The sequence below is a fragment of the Vanessa atalanta genome, chromosome 5 (assembly GCF_905147765.1).
Source record: "Vanessa atalanta chromosome 5, ilVanAtal1.2, whole genome shotgun sequence".
Classification (NCBI taxonomy): domain Eukaryota; kingdom Metazoa; phylum Arthropoda; class Insecta; order Lepidoptera; family Nymphalidae; genus Vanessa; species Vanessa atalanta.
The window spans coordinates 8,917,811-8,944,522 of record NC_061875.1 but is presented as its reverse complement, the minus strand read 5'-3'; the positions used below and the strand labels follow the sequence as shown (position 1 = coordinate 8,944,522).

The 26,712-nt window shown below is 28.1% G+C and overlaps 1 protein-coding gene across 3 annotated transcripts in view; it reads right to left on the bottom strand.

Moving 5' to 3' along the window:
- LOC125063938 (elongation of very long chain fatty acids protein AAEL008004) overlaps positions 1 to 23,338 on the bottom strand; it is a 32,235-nt gene extending 8,897 nt beyond the window's left edge. Inside the window, exons 1-5 of one of the 3 annotated variants that reach the window (XM_047670664.1) lie at positions 23,003 to 23,338; positions 20,917 to 20,972; positions 9,258 to 9,339; positions 5,210 to 5,400; positions 1,516 to 1,596 (exon numbers count right to left, since the gene is read on the bottom strand). In XM_047670664.1, coding sequence (XP_047526620.1) covers positions 1,516 to 1,596; positions 5,210 to 5,400; positions 9,258 to 9,306 — 321 coding nt within the window. In that variant the 5' untranslated portion in view covers positions 9,307 to 9,339; positions 20,917 to 20,972; positions 23,003 to 23,338. Of the gene's footprint in view, positions 1 to 1,515; positions 1,597 to 5,209; positions 5,401 to 5,598; positions 5,617 to 9,257; positions 9,340 to 15,356; positions 15,529 to 20,916; positions 20,973 to 23,002 lie in introns of those variants that run through there. The other 2 variants (XM_047670665.1, XM_047670666.1) reach the window with 2 other exon arrangements.
- Positions 23,339 to 26,712: the final 3,374 nt, after the last annotated feature.

Sequence of the window (26,712 nt, the reverse complement as noted above, 5' to 3'; positions counted from 1 at the left end):
GCTTGGTATTCATTGTATATTTAAAAGAATTTGAAATTAATATTAGTCGTATAACACTAGTGGTATTATTTTGTAACGAGCAGTAGTAGTAAGATTATAATACATACACAGCGGTAAACTTAATTTTTTAATTGATACGTATCATACTCAGTTTTCTAGGTATAGCATAGGACAAAAAAAGTATTAGTTATTAAAATATTGAAAGAGTTTTGCTTTTAGTCACAATTAGCGTTCTATGGATACAGAAATTAAATTAATAATAGCTAATTAGTGTTTTGGTGTCGGATTTTAAATACCCCCTATAGATATAGCTCAGCGTAATTTGTATATTCATACATAAATGCGCTTTAACGAGTGGTTTATGCTGCTAAATTCAACGCAAATAATTTCAACTATGAATCGTGAACCGGTGTAAATACTGGCACAGATTTTAACAGACAGAGGTTGATCTCTTACCATAAGGTAGCCAAATTATTCTCTCTACTCTTTTAAACTTGATTTAAAATCAATAAAACACATGCTTTTTAGTAGTCACAATTGGTTGAGCTAACTCACTGTAACGGTATGTCATTACGTGACCGTATGTCAATCAGTGGGTCATAAGGAAGAATTATTACAAGTTTAGAATAGCATATGAGGCTGGTTTACATTAATTCTTTGTAACGTTACTCTTACATTTTCTATACCTGTCCTTTCTATATCGAATTATTCTCGATTTATAGTCTTTATGATTATCATAGTTGATTATAAAGGAGGGATAATGTGGATTAAAAGGAACAGATAGATATGAGGTTATATAATTACGTATTGCTTTTTTTATTTGAATTACATCAGAAATAGAATTAAATGTATTATAATTAGTGATGCGCCGAATATGGGTTTTAACGAAGAATTTAAGTGACGTAACATAAATGTTATCATATCACGTAAGTCGTTTTTTCTCACATTAAAAAAAGGTCTGGGAATATCGTTAATTTTAACAATAACTCGTTCATATTTTATACTTTAAAAGTTACATAAAGTAATTCTTGTGAGTAAAAAAAATCAAAACTTCTTGGTGATTTCTATTGAAATCATTATGATGGATTCAAACATTTAATTATACAATTGACATAATACGTACAATATTTAGAAATTCTCGATGAATTGAATTTTAAATGAATTTAGTGCTATTTTACCAAAGTAACAATTATGGATGTCCTCAGCGTCTTATAGCAATTAAAAGTAAGCGGGGCTGTGATGTGGGACGCGACGGACGTATGTAATGATTCGATTCACACTGTTACAATAATCCACGCGTTACGAATTTCTATTAACGGATTAACAAGATATTATTTTAGAAAAAGTTTTGATGATAGATAGTTTGTCTGACGATGCTATATCTCCAGCAAATTTTAGCTAAACATTCAAAAATAACTTTGTATAACCAACTAATGGCAAATATTTTGATAATCTAAATATATTCTATAACATATACGTACTAGGATTTAATAGTAAAATTATTCTTATACTTACCCTCATGGCTCTGGGGCTTCGAGAATAGTCGACAAGTTGACATCTGAAGTCGTAGTGGCCCCACCATCCACTCGCCAAATACTATCAAATAAAATGTACATTTCTTTTATTTGGTTCAATTTATTTTTCATGTCACGTGATTCTTTTAAATTAAATAATCAAATGCAATTTTTTAACGCATTTAATATTTCCTGGAGTCGTGGTTTTTATAGTAACGAATATTATTTTTTATTACTAAGAATTAATTACTAATTTGTTTCATACTATAACCTTCTAAAGTTATAAAGAAACCACAAAAAATAAAATCAAGTATTATTTATCCACGATACCAAATAGCAAAGAATAATATTTAACCAGATAATAATTTTATTCGTTTTATGAATCCACATGTAAACCAACGCCTCTCATCAAAAAGTCAAATCAAATCATAAATGTAATTTTAGGATCAATATACAATATTTGAAGATAACCTAATTTTTAAATAAGCGATATCGAGAGGAATTCTTTATTTTTTATTTTATTAAGTCCTGAAAATATCTATAATAGAACGTCGTGTTACGAGTCTTTTCCCGGATGAAAAAAATATCATTTATAGAACAATCTGGATTATTCTATTCTTCCAATCAAGGCTCGAATCATTTGTACCTACTCTCCTAAAGTGCTTTCTACTGCCAAGTTTTTTCGATCTCGGTATATTAAATGAAGTAAACAATTCCGTTCTTATATTGGTATTTAACCTGTATTGAACATGACATAAATGTCAAACCTTAGTTAATTTTAAGACCGCGTTGCTAATCATCTAATAAAATAATCGTAAGTTCAAAGTAAATCTGAAACATGCATTATGATTTTATTTTTCGATTTCCGATTGACAAATCCTAATAAGTTGCCATGCCAAACATTGATCAAACTAATATACTTTTATTGTGATGTGCGTTTAAAGTAATTTATTATTAATTATTTAGCATTCTGTGTATAAATAGGTATATGTATATAGTCAATGTAAGCAAATCTTTTAAAATAAATCTTCCATTAAACCAAGGTTTCGTTACTATCGTGTTAATTATGTTATTTTTTAAGGTCGTTAAAGTTGTTAATTATTTGTAAATTGACATTTTGTTTTAAAAGTTACAATACAATAAAGTAGGATGCACTTTGTTCCCTGTGCGATGTCAGCTTCCAATTAAACGGCACGAGAGATGATATTCGTATATTTTATGCAGTTTTATCATAAAAAAACGTTTGCGCATTGAATTTAATGAAAACTTAATTACGCGTTGAATTGAATTGTACATGTACCTATATAAATGGGTATGGAGACGATGTCACATGTTATCAAGATAAGTATGCGAATACATAAATGCACACCATAGACATTTTTCGAAAACATCGTTTGAATATGAACTAGTATTCTCGGAAAAGGATTAGCAAATATACTTTATTTAATATTTGGTTCCTTGTTGATCTGCCATATATCTGTCATTATACTATGTGTTCCAATTTCAAAAATTAAGATGAACAAACTATATATTAACATATTCCATGTAATTTGTTAACATTGCTAATATTATGGTAATTCAATACTTAAACCTATCCACTTTAGTTTGACTTCAAACAACTACGTTAAAGTTTCGAATGATATTTTTTCTCGAGCCAATAATGAAAATTCTTTTTAGATCTCTACTAATGATGTCATGTCAATTCTAGATTTATCTATCGTCATTTCCGCGATAGCAATCGGTACTAGATATAAGTCTATCTAAATAATACTATGGCGAATTTTCACACCCGCATAATAGATGAAATAATATGGAGTTCGAAAGTCGCTCCCAACAAATGTACATATATGATGATGATATTACCGCCTAATCGATTTCAGCCATGGCGGCGAGATTAACCAAATATTATATAGTGCACGAGTGTGTGCGCGCACACAGGTGCATTCTCAAATCCCTCTCATAACCAGCAGGCGCAGGACCAACGGTTTTTTGCACTCCCTCTGAGTGCTGCCGGATTCCAAGCTGTTATTTTTTCTATAGAAAAACCCAATAACTTTTTATCGGCCCGATCTGGGGGTTTTAACTAGGACCTTGGGATCTGCGTCATTGTATCTGGCTACTAGAGCAACGAGGCAGTTCTTTATATAAATAAAAAGGAAACATAAAATACCGAACAAAAAAAAGATCAGAATGAATTAAAAAAAAAAACACCTCTTGAGTTCATTTATATGTGAGTGGATATTGCGACTTTTGATAATAAATACAAATGATTCAGCATTTAGTTTTTAGTGATTATTAAAACAATTCAGCAGCGTATGTTCTTTGCATATTTTGCAATTTATATAGTCTGTAAACTTGACAATCTCTACAACACGCAATGATATCCTTAAAGCATTCGCATAATATCGTACTAAGGCATATGTATGTTTTGTCAAATAACAACAAATCTGTATGAAAAGCGAACGGCATTAATAAAAACTTAGTACCTACAATAATAAGGAAATGTTGCATACCGCATTAATGTTAGGGTTGTATCGTTTTAACCTGACTCAGATGACCTCGTGATATTTTCCTATTTCATTTCGTATGTAAATATTTTTTTATTTCATTAAACACGGTAAGAGATTGTATAAACTGGAAAATTCTCGTATAACATTATTATCATATTAAATTAGAATAAAAAATATATAACACTATGAAAACAAGTGTTTACTCTAAAATAATAGTTGCTAAAATAAATACCGTCATTGTGTATTTTAATACTAAGTATTGTTGACACATTATATAGTAAGAGGATGCATATAAATTACGACTGTATGCCCCTCGTTAATACAAGTGACATACTAAGGAAAATCGTGGATATTATAACATTATCAATAATTAAAACTCTGAATATATTGAAGCTAGATAAATCACTACACTATTTTTAAATTTAGAACACAAAATATCACCTTAAGTAGTAATGTAGGTAACATTATATCCTCCACTGAAATACCTATGACCCAAATTATCCCATTATTTACGTCCAAACAAACTAGTTTAATCAGATAAGACTATTATAGTAAAAAGAGACCTAAGATAAAAGTCTCACATCGTACGCATCTTGCCTTTAAAATTAAGATTTAGGTTGTAAAAAATACAGCTACATGGTTTGAATAAACACATGATCATATTAAAAATAAAATCGTATAAAAACACCGTCGTATTTTTCCATAGCACTTAAGGAATATTCATTAATTCGACTATTGTTTATATACTCTAAAATGATAACTATTCGTTGATATGGGTGAACTAATTTGGGATACGGATTGTATCTGATGTAGCGTTACACTGTAGTAGCTCAACGGTTTAACAATAGAAGAGTATCAATCGTTTTATCTTTAAGAACGATCACTGAAAAGGAGATTTACTTAATAAATAATAATATATTTTATAATGTTTGAAACATAAATATTTTAGTTGTTTTGTTTTGGAATAATGTTTTGTATAATTGTTAACCGTTATTTTTTTATATATTGAATTTTATATTCCATATTTTTTTTATGAACGAACCCATTTTAATTAATATAGTTTTTAAATATATCGAGCTGCGTTACTGTGTCGCCAATTAAATTTTGAGAAACCGACAAAAATAAACCAATAACTGTATTCGGTACTATAAATGACCAATCGATAAAAATACAAAGCAAAGTTACCTCATAAAATATCCAGGCACTGAATATAGTTTGCGCCAGGTTATAAACTATGAGTACGTTTCTTAGTTCGAATGGTTTCCTATTAGCCATAAGCGTGGGTCCAATCTTCCTCGCACACACCGCGTAGCACAGACAAGCAGCTAGGGTCGGCCAGGGAGAAGACATCATCGGCCAATCCTTAACACGGGGATCTGTAACAAAATTATGTAATAATTATATACTATAGCTAACACCCGCCAGGTTTAATCGTTGTAAATGACATATTAGCATTTCGAATGGACATTTTTTATCTTCCAAGCCGGTCGAGTTTCATTTAATAACTGACATTCAAGCACACACACAAACATACTGATGAAGTTATTTTATTTGTATGAATGTTCTTTTATTACTTCATTTAAAATCGATGTCACATAGCCACGTCTGTGATCGCTTTATTATAACAGCACAGGACACGAGGGAGCCGATAGGCTTGATCAGACAGTTTTATTTATAAAATCGTTAGCATGTTAAGAGTACGAGCAGCATTTTCCGGTTTCAATGAAGCATTGTCCGGTTTAATTTGCGACAAGAAACAGAAGCATCCTCGACCCTCTTCATAGTTAGTGTAAGGTTTGTCTTTAAAATTAAATGGTTTAGGACTTTACTCCAGTCTACGTAAAACAAAACCGATTTGAACCGAGTGTGATTCGAAATGTAAGAAACGACAAAACTGCTTTGAAATGTTTTATTTCTATGACTGATGTTTATTTATATCGAATTTATTATAATAATATTTAAATAACATTCTTAAGTTAAATTAAAATCAAACTGGGTGACGTCAAATCTTTAAATGCGGAGAGCATAGTAGTAATTAAATTTTAAACTTTGTCAATAAATCTTTAATAAATGTACGTTTCTTCTAACCTTTAACATTTATTTGTTTTTAGCAGCATTTATTAATCAATATATATAGGATAAATGTGACAAATTAAAGACACATATCTATTTAAAAAATATAATAAATATCAACAATTATTCACAAAACATTAATTAATTTAACATGTTTAATTGTAATTCGAAATTATAATCCTGACACAGACATGAACTAGTTTAAACCTGTTACACGCAATTTAATTCGCAACATAAGTATAGTGTGGTAATTATTTGTCACAGAAATAATGAGACAATTACCTAATACTTAGCATCTAACCTGTGGTTTTCGTGACTTATCACATATTTTGTGTATTCTAGTATTTTTCGACTATAAATTCAGGGTGTGCACGGAGTAGATTAATTATCACTACCCCTGGGAGTTTCCTAATTATTTAATAAAATAATGATATAGTATTGTCAACGAATAGGTCACGAATATTAAAATAAGCGAGGTTATCGTCATTTATGACAAATAGCGACACCTTAAGGGGATTTTTAATTTGCAAAAATTATACAAAAATGGGTACAACGCCGTTCTTTTGGTATAACCATAGTATTAAATGTCATAAATCCGCAGGCGTGTGACCCTTGCAATATTTCGATAACCATATCTAGAAAATATCTTTATATTACTTGTTATAACTTTGTGTGTTTCATTGTTTTTACGATTATAACATGTCATACAATATTACCAAATTATAAAAAATCTATATTGTGTTTCGGAAAGTTTTCATTGATTAAATTTGGTATATATAGTTGATCTTTGTATAGGTAAATAAAAATGCAGATTCATTGCTTTGTAGTCAATGCGTTTACGAGTCCTCCATCCGATTAAGATGAAACTTTGGACAGTTGTTGCCACTTGCGTGAAGGTTTCTTCGTATTGTATAATAGTGCATATAATAAATTGCACTGCATTGCATACTGGGCTTTTGTCTAGCTTCTTTTGAATTATTATCGCTATATATAATATTTGGTAGTTACGCCTCTTTGGCATTACAACATGGCAGTTTTTATTTAGCATAATGTTAAAATCTATAAGGTACAATGTCATTTGCCACTTTGTTGAATTATAAATAAATATTAACGTTTTCATGAGCATGACGTGCTTCAATAGTAAACGAGATTTTAAGTATCAAAATACGTCATAAGCGTTGAGTTGTTTACGGAATACGATGTCGAGTTCCTGTGAAACGTATACATTACATCACTAGCTTTTTTTTTCTCAATTTTATTTATAGAATTGTTTTCATCGACTTTATTATTGAACTAAAATATTGACAGTTGTGTGATTTTTAATTGCCAAAGTAACGAAATATTTAATTATAATTCATTCATCTATTAAATCAATCACAATGTATTCTGTCAGATTATTAAAACTACGATTCAGTGAATAGAATTCAGGGGCAAGGTGAAAATTAACGTAGGCTACGAATAATCGCTGACATAACGACAGCCGGAGATGGCATAGCTGCGGAGTTATGCCCTAGTGGATCACTTTGTAATACTTTACGTAACGTCGTTGAGCAAACCTCTAACTGGTGATCTCGAAGTCTATTGCCGGCTCAAACTACTTCAACGACGATGTTACCAATTTTATCCTATTAGTTTGCTAGCGTGGAAGCCAAGAAAAAATATTTTTAAGATTTTTATCAAACTTACTAAGTATCCTTACTAAGTAACATTAAATAAATCATTTAGGGCTATTAATATCTAACTATTAAATAATTCAATTCACAAAAATAAATAATAACATATTTTACACATACGACGTTATACGCACTAGCGACGAAACTCGTGTTGAATAATTTAATTAATTTATTCGTGACCATAAAGGATCTCAAAAATATATATGTATAATTTGTCAGAACGAGATAGTGTATCAATGTCAGTAAAGAATTAACTTCCGAGTTAAATATTCTTGAACTTTTGTCAACTCAATGACAGATGAGTCTAAACTCTATATATGTATGTCTATTGATTAAACGCGAAAAATAAAATAACAACATCAGTAGATTCATGATATTATGTTGCCTGAAAAATCTATGATTTAAACGTTTTTTTGGGATCAGTGACACCTCACTGTTGGAAATCGAACTACAATAATGCGACAATTTTTCATCTCTCAGTCGATAAATGTATCAAGTGTATAATAATTTTAGAGTAAGTAAAAAGGGCATAATTTTGATGTACGATTTTAGCTGGAAAAAGAGCACAAAAGAGGTCATTCACTCTCGCTAATTACGATTTTGTGGAAACACGACACGGCTTTATACCGCCTCTAATACTGTAGCGTTAACAGTACTTTACTTATTGTATCATAAAAAAAAAAAAACAATTTAAATAATGATATTAAAACTCGGGTTTTAACCTCAAATATTAAAGGTAGCTGAAAATGAAAAAAAAAAAGAAATCAAGGTAGATTTCTTAAGTACACTAAATCAGCAAAGGTGATCGACCGTTTACGTTTTTAAGGATTGCTTGCATGTATTGTTATAGGCGTTAAATTATGGATCTTGGTATACGAATCGTTAATATAATAATATTATTACCACAGATAACAATGAGGTGTCATTGATTAGTTTAGATTGTAAAAAGTATGAGAATTAATTGGAATGTTCAAAATAAGCGATAGCTTAAATAATATTTAATAGTCGCGTAGAAAATTCGTTGCACATTGAAATATATTTGAATCCTCTTAAGTATAATAGATTAAATGATTTTATTATTTTCCTGTATAAAATCGTGTCTGTCTTTCACTATCAAGAAAACTGTGATTTTAACAAAGAGCCCTCGGCTCACGTTATACAGAGCCTTCAAATCTCTTTGATTATGCCGCTACAAGAGTGGATTCTTTAGACGCAAAGAGACTGCTAAATATTCAACACATTTGGTGGTATATTTCTTTTTTTTTTCGTATGAATAATTATCCGATAAAATAATAAGTCTTTTATTAATTTGACGATATATTCAACCAGAAAACATTTTTTTTAGATAATAAGTAAAATGTTACTTTATATAAATATAAATACGTTTTATTTTATCCATGCGATAAATCATTATCGGTATAAAATTTAGTCACGCGATCACAGCTGATCACGTCATTGAATATTTCTAGTCAAGTTACAAAACTTACCGCCCCTGTTGTCCATGAGGTCCTCGTACCAATTGTAGACACTCTCCATCTTTGGATTGTTTTTACTATCGACTAATTATATCTGGAACAACAAAAATTTTACTGTTATATAGTGAAACAGAATACAAGCGACATGGTATTTTAATTAGGCCAGTTAACATAAAGGCGTGGTGTGGCACATGACGAGGCGTTCGTGACTAAATGGCTATTCGTTGCCGCCATGGAGTGCCGATAATTCGGCACGTGCACCTTGTTCAATGAATTTACTTTGTTTTTCATTAATGATAGCTTTTATATTTTATCATGTGCCATATACTATAAATACATTAACTGTTCTCTTAATAACTCATTATGAATTAACAATATATTTTAAGATATAAAAAACACATTAAAAAATGAAAATAAAACCAGATACATATACTTGTACCAGTCAATCAGTCGAATCAAGTTGACAATGTAATATAACGAGATGAGCTAAACTATGTTTATTTATCATTATCATAGATTTAATATATCATGATTAAGGTAATTTTATAGGTAATGAATGTTGTTTTTTTTTAAATAATATCAGTTTGATTGTTAACATGTCAATAAAACAACTATTAATCTGCAAATCTTTATAGCATTTAAAGTATTACATATTAAAAAATATATCACATAGTGTGAATTCGTAAGTTTACGTGTCTAGAATTAATGAATTAATATAATGGTTGGTGATGAGTACGTAAGTTAACACAAGATTACTTGTATCATCGATATCAGCCTACTTTCTGAATTATTATCATTCTTACATTCTCACGTAAGACAGGTTTTCACTACTAACATAATGTACAAGAATAAAGACATTTGCAGATGCGGAATGTGGACATTGCATAAATATATATATTCAACTGTATATATAGATGAACAGCACTAAAATGTTGTTAATCGTAACGTAATGTACAGAAACGCTACTACAACGGAGAAGATATTTAAGCGCCGTCCTTAAAAATTATACGTTTTAGATAAGTTATGAATATCGCATATGAAATGAATGATTTAAAGAATTTCCGTCAATTACGTCATACAACATTGCGATATCGAGAGAAAGGGGGGCGTGACTATTTGCCAAGTTTATCCGATTTTAGGAAACATGAGAGATAATATATTATCTGTATGTTAATAAGTTGATTATGATTTATATTGATGATTCAACGAATGATATATTTTACGCGTAAGCAAATTTAGCACGTTTGTTTCTAATATCGTTTTAAATACTTTCGTGCTATTGTCACGTTCCTTGAATTGTATAACATAACATCGACAATCGCAAGGAAATAGAAGACGTTGTTGATAGAAATAGTCGAGAGCTATTAATCGTGCGTATCACATTGTTGCATTCTAGGAATGACGCTCGAGCTAACGAAATGTTATAATCAACACTCGTCTTTTACAATTTTCAAATAACTGAACTAGTCATCCTCTAGTCAAAATTCTAATTTGAAATTTATTGACAAAAAAAGTTAATATCTTTTTTTTTTCTAATTCATCCATCGTAAAATATATTTTAAATTCAAGGCAGGAGTTCGTTTACACACAATGTTAAATTCGTTTATTGTTAACATAAAAGATACACACACACAAAATGACGTTCGAATTGAATACGTATATGAATAACCCAAACTCTTATACAATCGAATGTTACGCGACCTTGACATAAAATCAGCACCTACTTATTTTAAGTTGATCTCGTATCTTAGCCATCAGCTTAAATCATCGGCGATCGGAATGAACAAGTTAAGTGTTTTGATCGTCGATAGGTGTTTAATTAGAGTTTAGAGCTAATAATTATCAAATTAAATATTATTTCGATTATGTAATGAGGTCGCCGAAATCGCGCAATTTTTATAAAACCGTAGTAGTAAAGAACAGGTGACAGTATTTCGCGTTGAATCGCCCCTGAAGCCACAACTTTCACCGCAGTAGTCGAGTACGGCTTGCGCGGGCGCAGAAACGCGGTGTGGCGCGCATGCTTTACGTAAGGACGTTGCGCCAGAGCACACGCACACAGCACCGGGCTGTCCGCGCTTGTGCCCTGCGGAACCACTGACCTACTGCCACAGTGTCGCACCCCACTACACGAGGTCCATCCCATAGAACGTTCTCAAACATTGCGTTACATATGTTACGTGCGTCAAAATACGATTAGTTGCTTATTTATTCCTTGAAATACAATTACAATGTTGCTGCAGGTGAACACCAACCAGAGCATCACATTTAATATTTCACCTGAAAATTATTTCATCAACTTTTAGTTTAGAAAGAAAAATTAAAATGATTGTGCAAATTTGTAATGTTTATTCACGGGCTGAAGTTGCGATATCATGTTTCGTAAAAGGAAAATATACTTTGTATAAAGTGTTCCGTAAAAATCATCGTTTATTATCTACTAACTAAAATATTTTAAAATAGATAATATTTGGAAAGTTAATCATTATATATTAAAAATTAATTATTGGATATCAATAGTTCTGTATCTTGTAAGTTTGTAGTTTGAGTTCGGTATGATACCATCAATCGGATCGTGTTAAAAAAAATAGGTCAGTGACTACAATAATAATAATATGAATTTCAGCAAAGCAGCAAATGTTTATTTAATTCCGGTATATTATATTTTTATGAAAGGGAAAATTTACGTTTAACTTATGACAAGATTATCTGTGTTTTTTGATGCAATCAATTTGTTACAATATTTTTAATTAACGCAGTTCAATATTTAATGGTTCTTGAACTAGAAATATACTTTTAATTACACAAAATATAATGTAATATTTTTTAACTTTGTTTGTTATGTTTCAATGGAAATTAATATTATCGGATTATAAAATAAGTAAACTTTTTCAATTCAATATTTTGCGACAACTTTTACCAAGTTCCTTTATCAGAATATAAATAATAAGTAACTATTAAACCAATAAATGTTCTGCTTTATATTAAGATTATATAACATATTTTGTCTTTTTATATTTGAATATAAATATATGCGAGTGTGTGTAACGTGTTTCTTATTTACGTAAGGATCTGAAATTGGGAGCTTTAATTGAAGATAACTGGTTTTAATGTAGTATAATTATATAGAAGGCCTTAAGCCTACACATTTTTTACATTTATTACCATATATCTACATAAAGACATTCCCCAATGTCACTAATCAATATGGCGGAAATAATTTACGGAAGCATCATGTTGTGCGTATTCCATGAATCAAAATCGTTTAAAAAAATATCTAGTCATATACATATAGTTTACATAGGCACCAAGGCCTGCATATATATATTCTTTTAAATAATTTAAAAAAAAGTTCGCTTTTATAAAAATAATAGGTACGTATTGATTATTATAAAATCATATATATGAAACAATAAACCGCAAGTAATAATTACCTATTTATTTATTAACAAGTTGTATTTACTATTATTTTATGTAAATCATTTTACGTGCATTTCATGGAAAATTATTTATAGTTGAACTTTAGTCGTAAAGGTCGATTTTTAGCCCCTAATTTTGAATGTATATTTTGTCACGAATACTTGTATAAAAATGCGCTTCGAAATGTTTTATTGAATGCAGGATTTTAAACAATGAAAATTGTAGCCGACGCGATTTTTTAAAAACTTCATACTGCTTCATGCTAAAGAAAAGCCTCTCATACTAAATGAGGCCGTACAGTATAAAGGCATGAATAGACGTCGACTCCGGCAAACTCGGGCTAGAATTATGCAAATTTAATCATCAGTGTATTATTTCCGATACGCAATTATAACATTAATATAACCTATATGTCGAAAATTGAATATTAAAACTGTTATATAATTGCTCTGTTCGTATTAAAATATACATCTTATTTTTAAATTGCATCGTATATATCACGAACAATATAACATTTTAGTAATTAAAGGCGAACACAACAAAACCAAGTGTTTTATTTACACTTTAAATAATTTATTTTAATTAAAACTTGCAAAGATACGTAAAAACTTTTACTGGGTAATATAAATACATTAATTAGCATACAATGAAAATAGCAACAATGATTTGTTTTACTTATAACGAATAAATTTATTATAGCGAAATATTTTTAACTGGCAACATTACGATCGTGTCGATATTCGTATTTAAAAAACGATTGTGGCACAAAGATTGTCATATTGTTTGGAGCTATTGGTTACGTTGGGGTTGCCCAACCGTTTATACTATCGATATACAGCGATGATGACCAATTAAGAAACCTTCGTTGTTGTTATGTAATTTGATGAATAAACAATATTCATGAGCCTTTCAAAGAAAAAAAAACTATGAAAGAATGTTACGATATTTTTGCAACGTTGTAAATATAAATAGAAATAAAAAAAATACTAATTGTTAGTCACACAAACACTAATAAGTTATGTTTTGATTATATATATTATATTATTGATATAACGCAAAGGTAAACGCTTCTACGATATACATAGAATAGTAGTAGTAATCGTTTTCTTTATTAGCTAAAGCCACCAAGTCTAATCTAATCATTCAAGAATCGAAATCTAAAGAATAATTCAATTGTTAAGAACGGAATAATGATCAAGTTTTAAGCATGTGACAAAAATTATTAGATAAATGTATGATTTCTGTCTTGTATTATAAAATAGAAATTACTAAAATAACTAAGTGTTGTTATTTTTAGTTTTTAGAGGATAGCAGTAACTCCTTTGAAATAACTCCTTGAAAGTACTTACTTCTACAATTTTTATCACAATCATTAGTTTTATCTGTTTCAATAACGCTCTTGGTATTTATGATATCGATATTACCATTTATATAAGGCCTACATATTTATCATTTTATTCTTCATTTGAAAAAATAATAATTAAAACATTGAAATCGAGAGCATAGTTTTATATACACGCGAATAAGATTCATTCATTACGTATGAAAAACATTTCATTAAATATATGTTACCAGTTATATAATATTTAATTATAACAAGGAATAATTAAAAGGAATGATCTAGTATCTACATCCATTACATATTACCGGTTTGTTTGTTGGTCTTTGGAAACCTTCGTTTAATAAAACGCTCTTAAAAAATAGGAAGCTACGGATAATACTTTTGTTGAAATATATATAATGTTAAATAAAAATTTGTTCCAATTGCATAATTCGAAATTTAAATAATTATTCATAATCAATAAATAAAAATATTTAATTAAATGAAGCAAACATACGTGATACAACAGAAAGAAGATAATAAATGTATGTATGTTTGAAACAATACGTTGATTATTCGAAATTGATTTGCATGTATGTTTGCTACATTTAATTGTACTTATATGTAATTAATTATTTATTGATTTTATCTATACTAATTTTCGTCAAATTTTCAAGAGATAAAAAAAACAATTCCCACCTATCGCTAGAGACCTAATGCGCCATGTTGAGACAAGATTTCAATGTTTTGCTTTTAACAATTAAATTATAGTTAAAGTATTATTATTATATTAGGATTAAAGAATATATAAGCAAGATATGTAATTCTCTTTACTGACCTGTAATATAATTGAAGGATTTAAACATTTTTTTGCAATAACAAATGAATTTAACATAATTAATTCAAGGAAATCAGTAATAAACCACAAGTGCGATGATTAAATTCTATTTTTGAAATGTATATAATTTTAAATGTTATGATTTTTTTTGCACATTTCGTATAATAATAAGTTTATAACGTTGATTATTATTGCTTTAAATTTATTAATAAAATCCAATAATTATATTCTCTAGGTACTTATTATTTAACAATTTAATTATATAATGATGAATATATTAAAAGTTATTAAACCTTACAAATATTTACATAATTATACACCACATATCACTAACAAAACAGAATCGATAAAAAATATATATCAAAGCCATAAAAAATATATATTGCAATAGATAGTTGCTACATAACAAATGTATGCATACATTTGTTATTTAGCAACAGACAGCTCTTAATCGGACTGTATGTATAAAACCAATAAATATACAGGAAAATAATTATCGTATTAAAATATTAAAGCACATAGTAATACTTACATAAATCAGTACGAAAGGATATTGAGTCCTTTCAAAACGAGCGTGTGTACGACAGAATACAAAATAAAATACGCGTGTCAACTTTCGCGTATCGTCTTATGCTCGCCGATGGGCAAACGCGAGTGGTAGCCGCTAGTGCGGCGGTGCGAACAGCAATGACTGAAGCGAGCTCTTAAACTGACGCGCTTAGTTTACGTCGAACAAGTCACAGCCACCAGTCACTCGTTTGCTTCACTTAATAGACGTCACAGCGTAACTTGCTTGACCAAAATAACGAACGCCGAGTGAACGACTAGTAGTTGTCGCATTCCTTAATATAAGGGTTTTAGTTAAACTGACGTCTATTTTTATTAAAACACGGAAAACAAAACGTAAATAACATGGAGTAAATTGTAAGGTTATTTGTTAAATTAAAAATTGATCATCTGATTATTTATTTCTCGTTTGTTTAAGATGCATGACGTTGTTTGGTTTGATCGAATTTATCGTTAGTTTAAAAAAACAATGAAAAAAAATATAGTGGTTTATCATGCACAATAAATTGATTAACATCGACTAGTCTCGAATCTCGATGTCGATAATGACTATTCATCCGAAATCGATTTGTTTTTATCATTAATTTCTATTCTGGAACAAAGTTGATAACACTGATTTCAAAATATTTTGACCCTGTAATGGGTTTATTAATATATATAATATAACTATTATAATAATTGTTATACATATGAACCATTGTAACTTGGTCTAAATAATACCCAGTTTACATTGATACAAGTTGTTAAGTTCAAGGGTAGTGCAAAATAGTGTATAATCAATACGTAATTGATAAGGTAACACATTGAACAGACTGATCTAGGACAAGACACATGCCTCATTAAACGCAGACATTGATAATGCGTGTATACTCAATATATATATTTATTGCCCATTTATTAAAATATGCTATATATTATTTTTGGATAAAATTACCTATTTTTATAGTGTGGTTGGACTGGCCTTTAAGTTTAGCGTATCCTTGATGTTATGATTTATGATACTAATATATTTTAATTAATTATTCGGCCTGCATTTTTTTATTAATAACGTGTTTTATTTTAATTTATGTACATTAAAAAAAATGTTTTACTTTTTATAATTGTATGAAATGTAAAAATATGTCAATAATTCAATGATTACAATTTAAAATCACGTAATTTATATTGTAAATTAGCAATGTCAACGTCTTTATTCTACATTTTCATTTGAAATGGACTGGACGCGATCGTTTTATTCCAAAAGGGTATTAATATCTATGTATGTAGGTCGTTATTTTTTTATAAAAGCATCGTTAATTAGAAATAATGTTTTCTCAATTGAAAATTTTTGAACGTTTTATGAAATAATGTTGTTAAAACGTATGTATTATTATTATAATATACTACAAGAGTTACTGATCATGTGCAATCAGGTAACTGAAGTTACAAGTATAGGCTTGTTTATTTTTTTTAATAGTAGGTTCACACATTGAACATGAACATGTGTGAACCTACAATTTTACACCATTGTGACCAATGGTGTAAAATTATGTAGACACAATCAAATATATAGGGAAAGGAATAATTGAATATATGATTTATGAATATTTAGTCTAGCGTAGAAATTGTGCGCTCTTGCAGAAGAGTAAAGGAAAGATATCATTGATATCAGTTGCATGATGAGTACCAACCCTAGCGTATTAATACTGAGGAATTAATTAAAACATTAGACACCAGTAAAGATTTATTTCTTTATCGCGAATGCTGCAGAAATGAAGATTCATTTCTGCAGCATTCATAGATTGGCGAGTAGATACTCGCCAATCTATGGACATGTCAGTTATTGGAACTAAATATATTTGATGATTTAAACAGATTTCGTTGCTAAAAAGGACTAATGCAAAGTTTAAGTAGGTACATTCGTTTTCATTAGTAGTGAATACTTAAATAATACGTGTCGTTTTTTGTTAACTATTTAAAAGACAATCATTGACCTTAAATTACTAAACTAATTTACTACATTTCAGACGGCATCGTTTTTTGTAAGTATAATCAAACAATACTATTTCGTGTTTGCTGCCTAAAGGTAATAAAAGTCAGGTACATAAATGAGGAAGATCAATTGACCACGAGCAGCTAGTGTCCCCAGGGACATAGGCTACTTTTTAAACTCCAAAGTTTAAGCGTGCTTCATACCAAATTTTATCAAATTCGGGTCAGTGGTTCGTCCGTGTAAGAGCAGCAGACAGGCAGACAGGCAGACAGACACTTAGTTCCGCATTTATAATATTAGTATAGATTATTGCTCACGTACGAAATCAGAAAATTATGTTATCTATGGTTCTTGCCACACTACAGAAACCCTTAACGAACCCAATAAACTATTGGTAGAGTTTGACAATTTTTTTCTTGTGCAACCAAATTGTTTAATGTAATTGTTTATATGCAGCAACTTGTGTGCAACATCAGTTGGACAGACATATTGTCAAAAATCTAAACGAAAAAAAAACTTAAAAAAAAAACTATAAAGTGATCAATAAATATTTTTATAAAATCAATTACTGTAATTACATAATTTTGAATAATATTTTTCAGTAACGATTCGAATACGGTTGTTAATTGTAACTCATATTTTAAATGTGTAATTCACAAAATACCTTAAAAAAGTAAAAAATATTGTAACGCATATGTGCTCCTTCATTTCAAGTACGCTGCTAAAAACCTAGTATAATTTTTTGAGCGACCAATCTATTAATCTTATATAGTAAAGATTGAATTTTTTAACCATCATAGTACCTAATTCTGCCTTGACCACTGCAACAATCATCTTCAATTAGTTGTCTAAGCTAGGACAAGAGTATATTATGCAAAAAGAGAAGATAGAAAAAGGATAAAACATTTGAAAAACTCCAAACACGAAAATGCCTATAAGGTTTATTTTTGTTGATTAATTGATCTCTTTAAGATTAATTTTGAATCTAAATAAATATGAAAAATTGTATTGAGAAATAACCAGAAACGTAAGATTGTTAAATCTTACGTTTCTGGTTATTTCTCATTATCCTTTCAGTAAAATAACGATCACGTTCATAAAAAAATTCTTACTGTTTTCAGCCAACTAAAAATATTTATGGTCATGTTGCGTCCATACTTACATATATGTATATACAATATATTATTTAGATGTTACATATATGTATATACAATACATTTTTATAGATGTTTAAAAAACACGAATTTCCCCACAATTTAAGTTTCCAAATATAATTTTTTTAACATGTTTTAACATTGATATCTGGAAACTTTGCATACTAAATTGTAAAGCTAGTAACATCGTGGAAATAAAAACGTTCCATTTTTTTAGACATTTTTTTACATTAAGTAAATTATATTTATAAACTTTTTTATTTATTTTAGTGAAAGGGAACGAGTATTTTTTAAGTTTTAAGCGTATCAGGCTTATTTCGTCATATTTCCGTGTTACAAAAAAAAAACAATGTTATGTTATTTATCTTTGCAATAAAAATATAATTGTTGTTATATTTTGTTAAGTACATAATAATAAATATTACTACATTTAAAAATGTCGTGTTTTATTTTAACATTTTTAAAGAAACTGTATTGGGTGAAAAAAAAATTTCGACTGATACTGTTCAATATTTTTTTTATAGCTAATGGTCGAATTTCGTGTAAATAAAGGGTGAACTTCGCTGACATCTAATTAATTATTGATCTCCTGTTTGCGTTAAGAGCTTTTACATTTATACTGGAATCTGTTATCAATTTATTTAGCCGAAATTATTTAAATAATCAAAGATTAACTAAACCACGTAACATAGTTTATACATATGTCAAGGCAGACTTACTTATCTTTGGAGATTTTATTTTTATCAATATTGGCACAAATAATTTATAATTTAGTTTTACCAATATTTTCACTAGTCTAATCATTAAGATCTCATAATAATATTTTATGAAACAAATCTTCTAAAATAACAATTTAAAATAGAAGCTGTAAAGAGTCTATTTGAATAAAAAAAAAATTAAAAGGAATTAAAAACTATTATAATGTATATTAATGTTAACACATGCGAATATAATAGTAGATTTTTTGTGAATGCATGTTTAGCATCGCGTACCTACTTTACATAAGTAGATCAGTAAAAAAAACCGATTGTTTGAATATTTTTCCATGAATAATATAAATGGTACCTTGATTATAAGGCATATAATATATTTAAAAAACAGTAGTTTAGTATTAACCATGAGAATTTTGTATAACAATTTTTTTTTAAATAAATGTATTTAAATAAAAAATGGCCTGGCGTCGTTATTATAAAATACATATAAGATCGATACATAAGTCAATACAAATTGTTAATAAAATCTTATTGAATATTCAGTTCAGTTAATGTTTTAGTAACTTTTCAAATTCAGTAAAATCTAACTTTGGCCCATTACTTGTACTAATGTAGTATTTACTAGAAGGGCCAATGTCAAGTAAAGTATAATATATTAATATTTAAAGGCAAATAAAATAATCTCATGGGCATAGTATAATAATAAGAAGTAATTATACAAAATTGCTTTCTAATGAAATTGTGAGGACTTTTACTGATGTCATTGTATATTTTTTATAAAGAGTCTCTAGTGTATAAGTGTAACAAATTATTAATTAGTGGTTAATTTCACAGCTTCGAGAAACACAATATATAGATGTAATTATATTGAGCCAGTGTTAAATGATGTACTAATTAATTTATATTTAACATATATGAGGAAAAATATTGAATACTACAAATAAAAAATAGCACAATATTATTATAGTTATTTAATTTATTAAATTGATATTTTGATTTTTGTCCAAATTACTTATATCAAGTAGGCTATTTTATAAGCACTTTTGAACATTCATTTTACAAAACTACATTAAGTGAAGCTACCACTGGTTCGGAATGTAGATTCTACCGAGAAGAACCAGCAAGCAACCAGGAGTTACTCTATTCCAACATTTAAAATAATTATGAGTGAATGAATGAGTCTATAAGTGTTTACTTAAAAAATATAAATTAATGTTTTTTTATTTTCATCATATCACTGTATTTTTATGTCAAATATAATTAAACTAAACTAAATAGTTATTTATAACAAATATTTAATAAATAGTTTATTTATATTTTACTTAGTATGTTGATTTTTAGGCAGGATATACACACTATATAATATAAGTGATAATATAATTTTAATTGTACTTTACTGACATACTCTGTAATTTAAATTATGGAAAAGAGTAAATATTGAATCTTGCCGGTTCTTTACCGTAGAATCTACTATCTCTACCTATGACAGCTTTACATTAAATTCAACACTGTAACTTGACGATTCAGAAATGCTTATATGAGGCAACTTGAATGGTGAACATTTAGATTATTTAATTATTATCATTCATGTTTTAGATTTAATTTTGTCTTACAAATTTGCATGGCCTAACATGTAATGTGCTTTGTATGTCTATAATTAACTACTCTGTATTATAACAAACTTACCAGCTGTTTTGGTATCACTGCAGCAACAGTTGTTTGGAACAATTCTGATAGGATATCTGCAATGAAAATGATATTATTAATATAATAAAGGCCTGAATTAGTAAACGAAGAATATTTTTATAATGGTATTATAGATAACAAATAAAAAAACATTAAACCTAATCTTAGGAAAGAAAAGTCTATCGACAACGGTTACTAACAAGTATGCTCAAGAAAGTAGAAAATGCTTCATTAATTATTCAGCACATACAACTGAGATGTTCTCAGGACTCATTCTATCATTACATACGTTAAATCTTATTCATTTTTATTTTTAATTATGATTTAATTGGTTTTTGTTATTATAACTATTATATTGCATTAGTATTATATTATTTAAACAAATAAAGATAATATGAAATGAAATAATATTTAATTAACTTATAGATATTTTTGATTTTTATTTTGTTTAAATATTAATTATATATTATTAATATATATATATAAGTAACCATTTATTCCAAATAAAATTATACACAGTAATAAGTAATTGCATATTTGTAAAAAATCTGAACTGATAAACAGTTATTTTTAAAAATAAAAAGTAGTTTGACTGGCAATATTTCTACATTTTACCAAGTTAGTCCATTAATGCTGCAATAAATGCTCGCTGGATGTTCTATACAAATTTATATTCTGCAATAAAATTCTTAAAACAATCATAACTATTTTAAATAATTCTACTATAATTTAATGATAAAAAAACCAGTAAGTTTTGCTACTGCTAGGCTATAATAGAGCCATAGCTAAGCTTAAATCCACCAACCGACCATTATATGATCAAAATTTTAATAAAAGTGTTGAACCTGTTAAGACAGATGATTTTATCTTCCGTATAATTAAAATAAATTCATTGTTTTGAACATTTGACTGTTTTAAATGGGGTATTATTAATTTATTTACATCACTTTAAATTATCAATTTCTCAATTGGTTCTAGAACGAAATTTGTTGATATAACTAATAATCACATAATGGACTTCACAATTAAAATATTTTCTAAATCTATGTTGTAATCATTAATTTTATTAGAAATATTTAAGCGACACAATATCTTGAGTTTTATTATTTGCACCATTTTTTTTTTAAATGTAATAAATAATAACTTTTAGTACCTTTTCTGAGTAATGCAGCTATCATCAAGAGTGAATCAGCTAAATGAATTTATTAACAGAAAAATACATTATATTTAATGTTTAATTTTACTGGAAATAATATATTTAAAGCTGTTTATTAAAAAAAAAAAAACTAAATTTTTTTATCTTAAACAATCGGATAAATATTGTAACTATTTATGTAATTTATATTAGTAACTAATTTGTATAGATATTAAAAACTCTTTAATGCTGATATAAGTTGGTTATATTTAATTAACATTACTATTAAAGTTACTAGCTATTAAAGAGATTACAGATTTAAGGAAATATGTTTTTATTTGGTGTCCTGCTTTTAGGAATCTAATATGCATAATATTGCATAAGTGTTGTTTTGACATACTCATTTATTGATTACAATATAGTTAAAATAATAATATTTTAACTATATAGTAATTTAATTTCAGAGTTCAACTAAAAACTTTGTTTTTAAATGTGGTTATAGCTAAAAAGGAATATCCAATAGTTTCCCATGAATTCCATCGAAACAGCCTATTTCGTTTAAAAATAAATCAATAAGCCAGGCTGTGTTAAGCATTCTTTCCATCTAGTTTAAAAATTAATAAATTAAACTTATTAAGATTTCCTGTTATTGAAAAAATATTTTAATTCATGTTAGATTCATAATTTTCGTGATATTTGGCTTTGTTAGTCATTGTTTTTTATACAGATTGTTTCAAACTATTAACTTTTTCTACTATCATTTTTTTTTTACACTTTTATTATGAAATTAGTTTATTATCATTTTATTTTTATTTATAATATTTTTGTTAATATGATTACAGTTGAACATTTATTTGAATATTTCTTCGTGTATGTGTGACTGTGGGCGTGTTCTAGTTACCTACAATTTTGTAGCTTATAACAAGTGGATACCGATTCAATTTCACTTACCAAAAAAATCTCTGATAATATCACTGCCGTTAATCATCACAGAACAATAAAGTAGATGCTTAGTTGTATCATAATTGATGGAAAATTATATTTATACTAATGCAATTCCTGACAACGTTTGTCACCTCTTCATTTATCTTTACTAGATGACTAATTTAGGTTATAAAAATAGCCGTCAATGACTTAATATCTATTATTTATACGTAATATTTTGAAAATCTCTAACAACATTATTATACATAACAATATCTTTTCACTAAAATTACTTAAAATATAATTTTAAAGATTCCGAAAAATGCATTTCTATCCACCAACTCAACCACTCCACTTACACTCAGTATTGCCATCTACTAACACCAACCACCGGTTAAGTGGGGGTAGCCAGTAGCCACAGACAAATTCTAATGTTATATAGCGCTAGCTTAATATTTATATTTTACATTACAATAACAATGAAAAGGTAATTTATTTTAAATAGCAATATAAATGCAGGCAAGTGTTTAATGGTTATTCATGTCATTAGGGTATGTATAAATTAGCTTTTAAATAGTCAATTTCTGTTTTTTTTTCGTAAATATAATTTTCTCAATTATTAATTATAAAGGGATTTATTAATTTGAATGTGAGAGGTTTTACATTGCTAACATTTATTTTTAAATATATTTCTATCAATCCAACAGTAAATGTAAATTTAGAAATGTCAATAATTTAAAAGTTTTATTTCGTGAAAGTATTAAAATAGTCATGTAGGATACCAAAGGTAAATAATTTTCGAGTTTAAAGAACATAACACCAAGTAAGTTATTTCATAAACACATATAAAATATACGTAGCACCTGAAACACAATCAGACGCTAATGGGAGACTTATTCTTGACTCGAAGTGGTCGATTTTACAGTCTAATACTGCAATTATACGTTCGTCAGCTGTCAAAGAAACATCCTTACTGTCAACCTCTAATAACCCCTAACGGCTCATTAAGAGAGAAAATGTACGAAAAACTGTTCATAGCATTAGTATTTAGTATATTATGTTTATGGTTCAGAGAATCCTTATTTTGAACACAACTCCGATGATATGATACGACACCCTATAAAGCAAAGCAGCGAGAGATTAAAAAAATCCTTAGAAATCTTATCGTCAAAAGAAATAGCGATACTCGAAATTAAGGCCTCTTAATTCCACTGCTGCTTACAATATTTTTTCTTGGCAGTGTTTTTATTGCTATATACTCGGCTTTGATGAAACTTGTTGTTAATGTATTCAAAGTCCAATCCATAACTATTGACGTAATGAACTCGCAACATATAAAACGCATTTTTCAATTGCTTAAGAGCCACTGTGTTAATCCCGAAAAACTGTGAGATAATATTTTTAAGAATGTTGCTGTTGTTGCGACGAAAGTCGATCTTAAAAAGAATTTCACATCAATGCTTCGTATTGTTAGGAAACGACGTCATCGAACAACTATTTAGCCAAACTTGCTAATGAAAACTTACAAAATTTTCATAGATCGAGAAATTTAAAAAAATCTCTAAAGTTAATCAAATGAGGGTCCCTCGATAATTTTGTTATCAAGTGATTCCATAGTCAGACCATTTAAACCCAAGGCAATCTTGTCCCAAATTCTATTTTTCTAATAAATTTACAATGACATTGTTTATTTATTGTACAGTCAAGTTCTCCTGTAGCTTCAACCATTGAATATTGTACGGTTCATTTTACAAATTACAATCGCAGAGGTAAGACTAGAATTCATACTCTTACCTTAACTAAGCCATCGGCTGCCTCCCATTGCTCATTGGCTAGAGATACTCTTGTATAAGACCAAAAGAAAAAGAGGTAGGTAGACGGAGCGCCAAAATCTAATAGTGAAGCTGGTTAAGGTAAGCAGCGTTTAAATCAGGAACCTGTGTACCTACGTAACAGTGTGGTAAAAGAAACCAGAAGCGCTAGATGTTATAACATGAACATTGATTATTGTTTTAAAATGCTAAGTTAGTTAGTATTTAAAAATAATAATCAATTGTAACTATACTTCATTAGCTCACATCACACAATACGAAGTTAAAAAGTGCCACATATAAACACTTTAAAAATACTAGGTAATTGAAATGAACTAATATCTATTATATCATCTATCATAAAATAAAAAAAAACCTTCATGTTTGAAAATAATACTTTCATGGTATAAGCCCTTTATCTACTTTTGTCGCAGATCGAATTTCTTGATTGAAGATGTTGATGAGACCGATGTAGTTGGCTTGTTTCTAAACAACCTCTTGTCTGTAATATAGGGAATCAATTATGTTTATCATCAGATGTAACTACTCAAGAATTTGAGTAGTTACATCTGATGATAAATGATGAAGTTAATGTTGAAATGCGCTTGCCTGAAGAACCTTACGTATTGAAACGTGAGGTCCTTCCAGGCAAGCGCGGTGTGAAAAAACATTTCAAATTAAAACAATGCCTTAAAATACGGACGATTATTCATAGTAATGGTATTACTAAAACTGTTATTTTATATTACCTTCTTTTAGTTTTGTGTTTGTGTGTTATTTATTTTAAATTTTAATAAATTAATGCCAAATACAATTATCATATATTAATATTAAAGTTTTGTTTTATCCGATGTACTGAGTATGATACCCTAAAATTACAGCGGTATTATTAAAGATAATTCTTAATTTGGTTTATTTGTATTTAGTGATTTTTTAGGCGCACAACACCATCTAGCAGTTACTTTTAATACTATAATTTTAATTCGCGCCATCTGTTATCAAATAGTTAAATTATTTGTAAGTGTTTTAATCTTTCCTATTCAAGTATAGATGTCACTGGCTGTTAAAAAAACAAAACAACAATGGACTCTTGTATAAGCCATTTTTTTTGTAAATTTTATTTCGAATGAGTATTAACGAATCAGTGTCCTTCAATAAAATAATTATATGTTTCTTATCACTTTCATTTTTAAATTTACTTCTGTTTTGAACTATTTAGGAATATGTTATTTTATTTGAGATTTAATGTAATTTAGTATTTCTTCTAAATCATACAAATGCTATTACTATATTATTAAAATAAAAATTTATCAAAGATGTACAATTTGTCTAAAGAAAAATCGTATTAAATAGTTCTATGTAATCGTTAAATGATTTTGAAATAGTTTACGAAACAAATTCAGTTTAACTGAAGTGATTGGTTTTTGTCATATTTTTGTATTAAAAATAGAAATTAATCAAAATGATTGCCAGCCACAACATTTTTAATAATAATTACAATGATTAACGCAACTCCAAATAACAATTAAAACATAAATTTCATCCAAAAATAAGGATAAAAAAAGAAGAGGTGAATTTAAACTTTTATCATCTCACATATGTATTTTAAATTTTTAATTAATTATCTTTACCTTTTAAGTACATCATACTAACTTTTTGATTTATATTTACCGGACAGCAAAAAAATATAAATTCGATTGATATTAAAATTTAAGTCTCAACTAGGTTTTTTTTATTAAAGTTCCATATAGCGAACGATGTTAAATAATAATTATTATATTTTGTTTTTTGATGATAAAGCCGTGTTTGTTTTTAACATGGACACGACAAAAAAAAACATTTTCATAACACACAAAAAGCGTAGGTAATATAATTTGTCCTATCACATAATATGAAAATTTGTCTTTATGATTTTTTGAGACTTAT